Consider the following 12,325-nt stretch of genomic DNA (forward strand, 5'->3'; position numbering starts at 1 on the left):
CGTCTTGAAAAAGCCTCATGATTTCACTATAAGTAGGCTGACCATATTTCCTCGAGATAAATACGGGACATTGGGATTCCAAATATGGGAAAATACGGGACCAATAATTGCCATCATCGCCAAAAATGACGCCAAAACCAAACAAAGCTGCCAAATATTGTTGAAATTACGGAAAATCACAATGGCGGGAAATCATGCATTACTGCAAATTGCATTGGATTAAAATATATTCCACGAAAACAAAAAACATTAACCAAGGCAAATGTGGAAGATTAATATTCTCATATATAGTTGTAATTATCATAAAATAATTTATGAGTTGAAAAATAATGTCAATCTTTGAGTTCAATAAAGAATAAAAATTCACGTAGGCTTCGTGTAAAATACGGGAAAAACCGGGACACTTTTGCCAAAAAGACAAAGTTTACCAAAAAAAACAGAAAATACGGGACTGTTCCAAAAATACGGGACGTATGGTCACCTTAACTATAAGGTAACTAGATTTCACTAGAATAAAATACGAGTCATATGGTCATGAAGTTACAACAAAGTAAAAGAAGAGCACAACTCCTCCATCTTCAAACAGCTGGGATTACGCAATAGTAGAGTTGTCATACAAGTTTTAATTACTCTGGGGTTTTTTTTTCTTGAATATATTTAAAAAAACGAATCTTGATTCAAAAACTAAACTTGAATTTGAGACAAACGAGACATTTTGTGGACACTTGCATGTCGCTGTGTCTCAAGAACCCAGTGTCAAGTTTTTTATTTTCATTCAGGTATGTTTTTGTGTGTGTGTGTACACAATGCTGTGACAGTTTTGTGAGGAGGGAAAAAAATGGGGAAATTTCTCTTTTGTTTTGTTTACAACTCAGCATTGATTTGTGAAATTAAATTTCATATAAATAGTTAAAATTTAAATATTATTAATGTGCTTGTGTGGAAAAGTTCATGTATGTATTAAAAGGGATTTCCCTTTTACACACAAAGGAAGGTTAAGATTTCAAGCTTAATTTTTTGTATTCATCTCAAATCTATAACAGTTTTTGAATATTGAGGGATTTTAATCAAGAAAAATACAACTATTTGCGTGATTAATAATATCTTATATTTGTTATAATTAACTGTTGAAGGTTTTTAGTATCATTGGGGGGAAAGAAAATGAACTTGAAAGCATTAATTATTCAAGGACAACTTATTTTCGACAAATCCTTGCCTGTTATGGAAGAAAAGATTAATTACAAGAATTTTTTAGGAAATATTTACAATTTAAAGGTTATTAGTCCCCCTCATTAAAAAATAAATGCAAGGAGGATGAGATAATACATAAAATATAAAAATTAAAACACCTACAGGATAGAAGTACCAACTATGGTTCTTCGATAATAATTAGTCTATTTTTGACCAATACACATCAAGTACTTTCTCTCAACAACAATCAACTACTAGCGTAAACAGTCACGGTAAATGTGTTTTATGTGAAACCTTAGCAGCCCTTTCTTTCTTTCAACCTGAGCACAACTCCGGCCTATTGCCATGGACAATTTACTACCAATTGAGTTGTGCCAGAAGTGTGAGCGCACATATAGTGTTGTGTGAGAATTAGTGCCTGCCATCTATATTTCAAACTGTGCTGATTGAACATTTATAGCAATGTAGGGCTGAGCTGTTGCTCTCTGTGGTGAGACGTTTTAACAGGAAGATCGGCTCACATTCGCGCCTCAAAATTAGGAACCACAGAAAACCAATTTCAGCCAATTACGAGTGTGGCGACAGTGGGGTTTTAATCTGGGTCCTTGCGATTTCGAGGCCATCACTATAACCACTCAATCATCACAGCAGTCCTTAACAACCATGCAGATAAAGTAATTGATAAGCTGTTGTATCAATTGAAAAAGCCCTTTAAACAGGGCTGTCTTAACAGCACCATTGGCCCGTGCAGTCTTAATGCATGGTCCTACCGGAGCACAGCCTGGGGTAGAGATGAGATCTGATTAAAAATTTTGAGAATAAGCACGGAAATTGGTGGGCAGGCATTACTAGCCAGGTGGGGGGAGGGGGAGCTTCAGAAAGATTACTTTGCCGGGACGGGCCTTCCATTGCGCCCTGGACCAAGTGTTGTTCTGAGATCCCTACCTAGCTCTCAAGGTACTTGCTTATCAATTTATTTACTTACTCTTAAAAATTGCATTACCCAATCTCATTATCACAATGTTTTCTATGCACTTGAAGTCCTCCCTGCTGTGTGTGGGTGGACCCATGCATTAGGTCGTCTGTACTCTCAGGGGAAGTTCTTTCTTTGGTGCTAGTTTGTTTTCTTAACATTTGTTTCATGCCAGCGATCTCTCCCTTTTTTGACTCATGGAACCCTTTCTAGTATACAAAGATTTCTACAGTAGAGTCCTATAGGTCTCTGTAAATTTTATAGATTAAAAAAAAAAAAGATTTATTTTATTTTTCTTGAGCTGTCGCTTAGTCCCTAGGAAGTGTATGTGGAGTTCCAAAGGCCCTGTTAATTACTTGTTGAGAATTAGAACCAGTGATTTATACTATTGATTAGTATCATCGGGAGCCATCTAAGTTCTGTTACTGGATACTGAACTAGAAGAATTGTTTTCAGCTACAAGTCCAAGAATTTCCAACAGTTGACTGACCAATGATGGCAGCATGTACTTATGCATACACTCCATGGCCACCAATAAAAACAGTGAGACAACCCAATCGGATAACTCTGTGTCTTTCATCAAATAGCATCTTTCTAGACCGGTGATGCTAATGAGACATTGGCTCAAGTCTGCAATGATTAGCCTGACAAGCTGGAAAAGCATGAATTGCTACACACTGCAACCATTAGTCAGTCGGCTGTTGGAAAGTTTTGAACTTCAAGGAAACATATTTTCTGGATATTATGCTGAGGTGAACTCGGAAAGAAAAGCCATCTTGTCTCTGCTGGGACTCGAACCCAGACTGTCTTGCATACTAGGCAAGCATGCTACCATCTACACTACTGGAGGCACAACTCTGCCTTCCTTATTTCACGCACTGTGGCTTGAGGCATTTTTAACTTTTTAGAAACAAACCCTTCAATATTCATTATCCAATAATGTATTTTAAGCGTATCTTGATGATAATCACAAACAGATTTGTGACATTGAGAAAAAAATGAAGCCGTACCAATGATAGCCTATTATCCTGTGAGACACTCGTACACTGGGGAGTATTCTCATCAAGACTCGCTACAGCTAATATGGTTCTGTATGATAGGATGTGAGCAAAAGACAAACACTGTACAAATAGGAACTCTAAAAAACAATACCAACTTCATTTTTGTGTAAGGTGATGTTCTGTGTGAGCGGCGTATGGAAGCTCATGGATATGTGACAGGGTGACAAAATTGTTGACATTAGATATTTTATTTGGCAGACACTCAGCTCCACTCTAATTTCTACTACGGCACAGCTCAGATGCAGGGACATCTTGAGAACATCATAAGCCCTTGGGCAAAGTGATTTTTGAGAGACCCTCTACCTAGCTATGAATACTCATGCTTGTTATTTTTGGTACTCTTCTGTTATAACCAAACCACTCATTTTCGACACCAAATTGTCATATTTTGACTGGTTTTTTACCACATGCCCTGTTTCAAATCTTGTACAAATTGTGGATGCTACACTAAAGAAAATATTTTAACACTGCACATTGGAAGCATAAATTCGAAGAAAATTCACCAAGACAAAAAAGGGACCAAGTGGTGTGGTTTTTTATAGAATTCCCTATTTTTTATTTATACTTGCTCTGAAAAATTGTCATGAGATCTCATTATCATGAGGCTTTTGGGTTGTGCCCATGTGCTAAGACGACACTGCTCAGAGGAGGGCGAACTTTGTTCCCTTGGCATTAGACTTAGCATTTCCCCTGTAAATGTTAATTGAAGAACACTGCTCTAAGGTGTTTGACAATAACTGAGTTATCACATTGTTATATGTAAACCTACTACACACTTGTGCAGTAATTTTCATGTACACAGCGGTACCTCGAGTTATACGTGTTGATTTGCAAATAACCTAATTTATGAGTGAATGCTCAGCTTTTTGACCAGTTCAAGCCAACTGTGATTGCCATACTGTCGGCGAAGAAACTTTTATTCTGTTTAGAAAACTTTATACTGTAATAACAATTAGTTTCTAACATGTTTTGATATTATGGAGGGAAGGATGAGAAACACAAATTGAAAAAAAAATCTATTTTTAATAAGACGTTTGTATCAAGATACAAATATTTAATCAATATTTAGTTGAGTCGAACCCCCCCCAATTCAACAAGTCGGATAAAAACTCACATTTTAGTTTGTTAACCAAAGAAAAATATATTTGTTTCAGATCATCTCACAAATAGTGTTTGCCAGTACACATCCACATTCACACGTCAAAATTTTTTCTGATAACACTGATCACAAGTATTCGCACAGGGTCACATTGGGGTCAGACTGTATTTATTTATTCAATTTTATTTTTTTTGTGCCCATGCTGTACCCGTTACAATGTATGTAGTGGCATGCTTCCTAATCTCTCGAATTTAGAGTCTGAAACATTTTCGTTTCACTTTTTTAGATTGTAGTAACCCTAGATGAACTCAATGAGGAGCTCAACTCATTATGTATGGAGCACTTCATGGGTGCTCGGGAAAGGAGCTACTGGTGCAGTCTACCAAGGAATGCACAAGGTATGTTCGAATTCTGTGATGAAATTTTACCTCTTTCATGTTAAAATGGTACCTTATAGCACATTAATGCTTGTCACTCTAGTTTATCATGGGTATTTTGACACAAAGCAAAATAATTCCAATCTGATTTAAATCAGAGCTTGACATATGCCGGGTCACCATGACGCAAGCATGGATCTCAAGGAAGGCGATCGCCCTTTCTCAGCCGAATATGGGGAAAATTTTTATGTCTTGTAAAATACAGGATGATCGATGCATCTATACAAAAAAAGTCGGTTCTTCGACATATCGCCCTGGATCTGCCTGTCTCCATCCCATTCGCAGTTGGAGATATCTGCCTCGCCTTCATTTGCAGCTAAAGATGTTTGCCTTTGCTCCATTGGCTGCTTAAAATGTCTGTCTCTGCTGTATTTGCAGCTAAAGATGCTTTCCTCAGATTCATTTGAAGCTGTAGATATCTGCCTCAGCTTCATTTGCAGCTAAAGATGTCTACATCCGTTTCATTCACAGTTGAAGTTACCTGCCTCTGCCTCATTCATAGCTAAAGGTGTCTGCCTTTGCTCAGCCACAGATCTAGAGTGGGGGAGCGATAAGAACGACCAACCCTTCTAAGGAACTAATAATATGGAAAAATTTGTCTGTCCTGTAAAATACGAGACTATCAAACAGACACACAACTTGTCCCTCCCGCCATGTTGTCCTGGATCAGGGCTTGTCATGATGGCTGAAAAATTAGCATTAGCTCCTATAGTTTTTATGTGGAATTACTAAATTGAAAGCTGAGGGGGCAGCATGAAGTTTTCAGAAATTAAGTTGCCGGTTTTCCAGCGTAGAAAGACAGTCACTAAGTGCCATAAAAGTAGTAAGAAAACATCATTATATGAACCACTTTTTGCAAAAATAAATATTCCTGGCTCCTAAGAAGTTTGACTGGCACTTATGAACCCCTATGGACGAGAAAAATTAGTCAGTGAAATAGAAACTTCGTAAATGGGAAAGACATTTAAAGAAATGTTATACTGTTTCGGGACTAGTAGAAACGTGCCTTTCATACTACATATCGAGCGCCGACTGTATATTGTTTGATAATTAGAAAACGTGTATATTTATTGGTTTATCTAAGTTTCTCAAATGCTTTTTTAAAAAAATATTTTCTTCCTAGAATACTGGTGAACCAGTAGCTGTGAAAACATTCAATCATAACAGTCATTTGAGACCAGTTGATGTCCAAATGAGAGAGTTTGAAGTCCTGAAGAAATTGAATCATGACAACATTGTGAGAATGCTTGCTATGGAAGAAGAGGTAATCAAAATGTTCATTGTGAAAAGTTCGAGGAGATACTAATTATGCTTATTCTATTCCGAACTTATTGGAAAAAACTTTTTTCCTGTTATTTCTGATTTGATTTTTTTTAGGTATTTGCTTTTGGCTACTTGAAATGAGTTTATTTGCAATCATTATACAGATCATTTTTACGTATTTCTTCAGGTTGAAAGCCAGAAAAAAGTATTGATAATGGAATTGTGTACAGCTGGAAGTCTATTTAGTATACTTGATGATCCTCAGAATAGTTATGGCCTTGAAGAGGAAGAATTCTTGTGCGTGCTAAAGGATCTGTGTTAGTACATTGTTTTTTTTCCCCCCACAATTGTAAGATTCCTCAGTTTTTGTTGCTAGTTATGTCCTAATATTTGAATGAAACACTTATATACAGTCATGGCTGGTTTAAGACGTGTGCAGCTACACACACACTGAAATTATACAAGGAGGATAGAGATCGCCATCAGTAGGGGAAAAAAATCCAATGGCAGATAGTAATGAAAAAAATAGCAAGATTTGAAATTTTTCGCTTCCAATTTGAAAATAAAAAATATTGCGTCATTGGATATGTATGTTTTTGGTAAAACTATGTGTTTATTAAATCAAGACTTTGATTACACCAACCTGTGGTACATGTCGTCCTGGGAGCATGAGAAATGCTATTCAGGAGTACACAAAAAACTACCAGTATTGACAGAAAAAACATGCAAAGTGATAAGAAAAAGGCAAAAATTAGCAGCTTACCCATTTCTAGGAGTATACACACCTGTTACTTCAAGTTTATTCAAGTTTGCTTATTTCATATTCACTTATCAATTTTTTTTATTACTGTCATGATTTTTCGCTATTATCTTAAGATTTCATTAAAATCATTGAAAAATTGTATTTTTTACAGTCTAAATAAAGTGTGAAAGTTTTCATTTGGTGATCATGATTTTGGATGGAAACAATTGTAACTTATTACTCTTCTATCTTCATGAATAGTTATCATGAAGATAAGATTCTCTCTCATCACAGGCAGTCTTTGCCCATTGCAATACTTCTCTTATGAAATTGCTGCGTATTTCTATTTGTGTGTTTTACCCTCTGTACACCTGAACTTCGGTACATTACTTTTAATTAACTAACATTTTGATACCTACATCTAATTGCTGAAAATTGTTTTATGTAAGCTTGCTAATTATGATTGATATGTTTGCCCCAACAGTTGTATTTAATGTAGGCATTGCACATGAAATAAAATTCAGAAGATAATAACTCTTGGTAAATTTCAGTTTTCAAACAGATTAATCCACAGATTATATACCAAAAACTATTGATGTTTTCTTTTTTAAATTGATTCAAGCATTCTGTTTTTTATTTTCTTGAGTACGAATGATCATAAAATGACTCTTTATTTCAGCTGCCGGAATGAAATATCTTCGGGATAACAATATCATTCACAGAGATCTGAAACCTGGAAATATCATGAAATTTATCACAGAGGATGGGAAGTATGTTTTTTTACTTTCTCTGTGTTAATTGTATTTTAGTAGAACTTCTCTTATGAAAAAGAAAAAAAAAATTTCGGCATTTTCATAAAGTTTGTGACGGTCAAGGCCGACCATATTCGTGAATATAGGTGGCGCGCCCGAGATTCGCTCTCGTGGCAGTCGTGTTCGAGAGTAGTTCGAACGAAGTTGCTATGATGTCGCCCACGAGGTGTATATTTTGTTGTAAGCCGTACCTTCTTGAAAATAAATGTAGTTTCAACCCTACGAGGCTACAATTTGACGCCCAACATGAAATATGTAGGCTACAAGTTTGTGTATGTTAATAAGATATAGCCAATATGATTAAACTTTTGATTAAGAGAACTAAAATATTACATTTTATCAAAATCACTGCCTTGGCATAAACAAAAATTCTCCTTTTTTCGAATTAATTCCACTGACTACCATTTTTTTTTCTCAGCATCATGTGAAACATTTTTGAACACATCCATCGATATCAGGATAAGTAGTTTCGTCAGACTTTTTTTTTGTTCTTACTTAATGTTATTTTCATGCTTGCTTTTGATAGTTTCTCTTCTGATTTGTTGTTGAAAGGGTACTGCAACAAATTTCAAAGTTACCTGCAACTTCACTTTTTTTCATGATAGAATTTATGCCCAAAAACGTTCAGTTCTTAATGTTTACCTCATTCGAAGCATACTGTGTTTGTTTTTCAGCCATTTTTTGATATTTGTGTACTTATTGTGGACTTAGAGATCTCATGATTAAAAGTAATATAGCTCAGAGCTATATTAATTTACTTGCTCAACTAAGCATAGGGGATAATGTAAGATTTGGTACTATGATTTTTGAGAGTAACTATGTGAATTGATTCCTCAAAAGATTGGTTATATTTTTTAGATGATAATTACAAGAAAGAAAATTCATCTCTGCCTCTGCATGGACACAAACCCTTGTCTCTTGCTTGCCGATGAGTGCTCTAACAACTACAGGCTATTTCTCCCTTGGAGCATATATATGTTCAAAGGCTCCGTACATGGACAGAGGTGGCATGAACATTGGTAGAGCAAGTGAGAGACTGCAGTTCATGTCCCAATGAAGGCAGAAATGAACTTTCTTCTTTGTGATCATCATCTCCAAAAATATAACCAGTCTTTCGAGGAATCTTGTATTAACAAGTGGAGAGGAGAGAGGACATATCTACATACAACTATGGGAATTGGTAAGCAGGCACTTTCAGCTAGTTAAGGAAGGTGGCGCTATTAAGACAGCCATGACGAGGCTGTGATTTCACTTTACCCTGTTTGTTTTGTTCAAAGTTAACTTCAATATTCTCCTTATAACTCTATATTTTACCAATTTTTTAACTAAACATGCATTTTTGATTATTCTGTACATAAACATTTTATGGTATTTTTCATAGGTCTGTTTACAAATTGATTGATTTTGGTGCTGCTCGAGAGCTGGAAGAGGATCAGCAATTCATGTCTTTGTATGGCACCGAAGAATATTTAGTGAGTATATAAATGGAAATTGGTCTTGTATGTAATATGTACTTACCATACTCTTGAGTGACAATATGGTTTTATTTGATTGCTTATACAAGTTTTGAAATGGTCTATTTTTCATAATGATGCATTTTGTGTATATTTTAATGCGTATGAAGAAAGTGTGTCACTAATTGTATATTAACAAAACAGTTCTTTTCAGTTTTGATCACGAGAAGCAAAGAAGGCATAAAGAAAGTCACATATCAACAATCCTTGAAACAATCTTCATCAGCATTTAGCTCCTTTTGCTAATGTGCCTCCAGCTACACAATGTCCTGGTGGTAAAGACAGTGCTGTCTTAAGTCATGGGCCAACCCTGGCTTGGCCCCCACAAGGGCGGAGCTAAAAGGGCTCTAGCCCTGGGGCCCAGGATGATTCTCACCATTTCTTTATTTTTTCACGCTACAAATTAGCTATAGAAGGGGCCCCACCAAAAGTCTCAGCCTAGTGGCCCTGCTTCAGGTTGTAGGGGCCCTCACAAAAATGAGATCTGGTTGAGATTTTCGAGAATTTGCCTGGTAGGGCCTCAGAAAAATCATTTGGCCCGGCGGCCCATGATGCTCTTAAGATGGCCCTGGGTAAAGATCAGGATATTGGGGGCGAAGAAGTCCATAGGTGCCTGACTCATCTTTGAATTATTTCCCTTGAAGCTACTTGTCCATGGAATGAAAGAGGTGAAAATTCATTGGTGCAAGAACAAAGGATACACTGTCATCCATCATACTGGCTAATTTTGATTGGGCAATTATTAGAATACAGTAGAATCTTGCTTCTATTCATTTTATATATAAAAGTTCAATATAAGATTTAATTTAGCCATAATTCTGTAATGTTTTATTTTTAATGACTGAATTTCCGAAATTTTTGACTGTCTTGTAGCATAAAAGAGTTTAATATTTCTTAATATGTCTTGTAGCATCCCGATATGTATGAGAGAGCAGTGCTCAGGCATCCCCACAACAAATCATTCCGAGCGACTGTTGATCTATGGAGTATTGGAGTAACTTTGTATCATGTTGCTACTGGGTCACTGCCTTTTCGTCCTTATGGTGGGAGGAAAAATAAGGAGACCATGTATGTTTCTTTTACATTTTATTTTCTACTTTTACAGTTATGTGTAGCATAAATATTTATGTCAAGTATTCATTTACGAGCTCGACTGCTAAAATTTTCATACTTAATTTGCTGCTTGTTCATTCACATTTCAGTATTAGTGATTTCTGTCAGGAATATATATTTTTGAAAGTAACTCATAGTTACATTTCAGGTTTTATATCACAACTAAGAAAGCTTCCGGAGTCATATCTGGGGTTCAGCATAGCGAAAATGGTCCTATCGAATGGAGCAAGGAATTGCCAAAGACATGTCTTTTGAACCAGTAAGATTTCTCATTGTGTTGGAATGAAAATAGTTATTATATTGTTTTCATTGAACTGAAAAAGTTTTGCTTGCAATTATATTTTTTAATTTGTTCTACTTAACAGTGTTTTCTTTGCTTATACTATCTTAATTACATATGTTACTGCCAAAGCCAGAGTCCGATTTGCAGAAATGATTCAGCCTTTGGCCAACTAATTCATGAAGTGGCTATAAATCCATGGCCAATGTTCGATGTAAGATGGTCCATTAAGCCATTTTTTCATCACTAATGAAAATGTGTGTATCACTATGTGATACATGGCTATACTGTAAACCCTCCCATAACTGTCACCTATGAATAATGGCCACATTTTCTTGGAACAAAGCGCATCATATTGAATTGACATTAAGGTTAATCTCTGAATAACGGCTACTTTTGGACATGTAAATAGAAGAAAAATATTTCATAAGGTTTTTGCTGTGAAGGAGTTTTCCTTCCTGAACCCTATGAACATGAAAATGAGTGTGGATTCTTCTTTATGTCACAGAGCATGATTTCTGTGCCCCTCCGATATAAGCCATATCAGCAAAAATGACCACAAGAACTCCAGTTAGATATAATGCATCAAATTCACAGTTTGAATTTCACAGACAAAACATTTGCACACATGCTAATTATTTTACTCCCCTCCCGTCTTTACTATTAACTTTGTGCAGTTGCTATAGTGGTGTCCTTGCAGCCACACAGATCGAAGCATAGCCCAGAACCCATCTTTCCCATTAGTGATTTCCAAAATTCAGTCCATGATTGTCTGGGGGTTTTCACCAGTAGGCTTAGGTGTTAAAGGGGGTGTGCAAGATCTTCATGCTAAATTCACACATTTTCAATGCACAATAAATATCAGGTGCTGCAAAACAGCCTTTTTTGAATGATTATCGTATGGATTGTTACAATTTAACATAAAATCAAAAATTTTGATGCTTTTCCTCAAATACTGAATCTCTTAACAAAGTCAACCTCCAAATAATGGGCTACATTTCCCTTTGATGGCCGTTGTTGGGAGGTTTCATTGTACACGGTAGCTGCATTAGATTAGCACCATGTGATGACAAAGAAAGATAGAGAAATTTGAGGGGGGGGGAAGAGAAATACTTGTAATAAAACTATATATATAGACATAGTTTTGACATCAAACATTGGACAGGGATAATAAAACTATGTCTGTATATAGACGGTTTTTCTGTCAAATTTTGAGGAAAAAATGATTATTGCATTGTGACTTGCGGTTTGATGGGTTGCTACAGCTAACATGGGCATAATTATCACTTCCATGGATAACCCAATTTGGCAATGACCCCCAAATTGTACCCCCTTTTTTGTCCCATCGCTCCCCACACAATCTAACTCATGGGATCCTATGTAATACCCGTAGCTTCTACTGCCTCCCTGGAACTTTCCATCACCCCCGGGGGCATTAACGTTCATTTTCGGAATCATTGCTGTAACGGAAAATTTCACACAAACACTATGACACACCACGACTAATGTACAAAGAATCATACAAAATGTTAGAGTTCTGTCTAAATTTTTTATGCAATTCTCGCTTGCCAATGTATTTCAGTCACCCTTAGAATTAGCAAAAACTGTTTCCGTACTTGATTCTATGGTTTTAAAAAAGTCATACATAGTGGTACAGTTGCTTTCTTAAATCGTAACAATTTTTTGAAGAAAAGCAGGCTTTTATGTGAGAGAAATCAGTGGAAGGGTTTGATTTTTAAATGATATGCAAAACTTACAAAATTGTATGCTTTCCGTGATCGCAGTGCTGAGCAGGGCCGCAATTAAAGGGAGATGGGGGGGGGGGGGTTAATTTCCAGGG

At 36.2% G+C, this 12,325-nt stretch overlaps 1 protein-coding gene across 1 annotated transcript in view; it reads left to right on the forward strand.

Annotated features, from left to right (window-relative positions):
* Nucleotides 1–563: 563 nt before the first annotated feature.
* Nucleotides 564–12,325, forward strand: part of LOC149065882 (serine/threonine-protein kinase TBK1-like) — a 30,481-nt gene continuing 18,719 nt past the window's right edge. Inside the window, exons 1-8 of the mRNA XM_089253327.1 lie at nt 564–779; nt 4,611–4,722; nt 5,885–6,025; nt 6,212–6,341; nt 7,446–7,536; nt 8,960–9,050; nt 10,003–10,160; nt 10,354–10,464. Coding sequence (XP_089109453.1) covers nt 4,627–4,722; nt 5,885–6,025; nt 6,212–6,341; nt 7,446–7,536; nt 8,960–9,050; nt 10,003–10,160; nt 10,354–10,464 — 818 coding nt within the window. The 5' untranslated portion in view covers nt 564–779; nt 4,611–4,626. The remainder of the gene's footprint in view (nt 780–4,610; nt 4,723–5,884; nt 6,026–6,211; nt 6,342–7,445; nt 7,537–8,959; nt 9,051–10,002; nt 10,161–10,353; nt 10,465–12,325) is intronic.

This window comes from Pholcus phalangioides, unplaced genomic scaffold (assembly GCF_987345545.1).
Source record: "Pholcus phalangioides strain wild (caught in Gottingen) unplaced genomic scaffold, Ppha-v1.0 ptg000037l_1, whole genome shotgun sequence".
NCBI classification, from domain to species: domain Eukaryota; kingdom Metazoa; phylum Arthropoda; class Arachnida; order Araneae; family Pholcidae; genus Pholcus; species Pholcus phalangioides.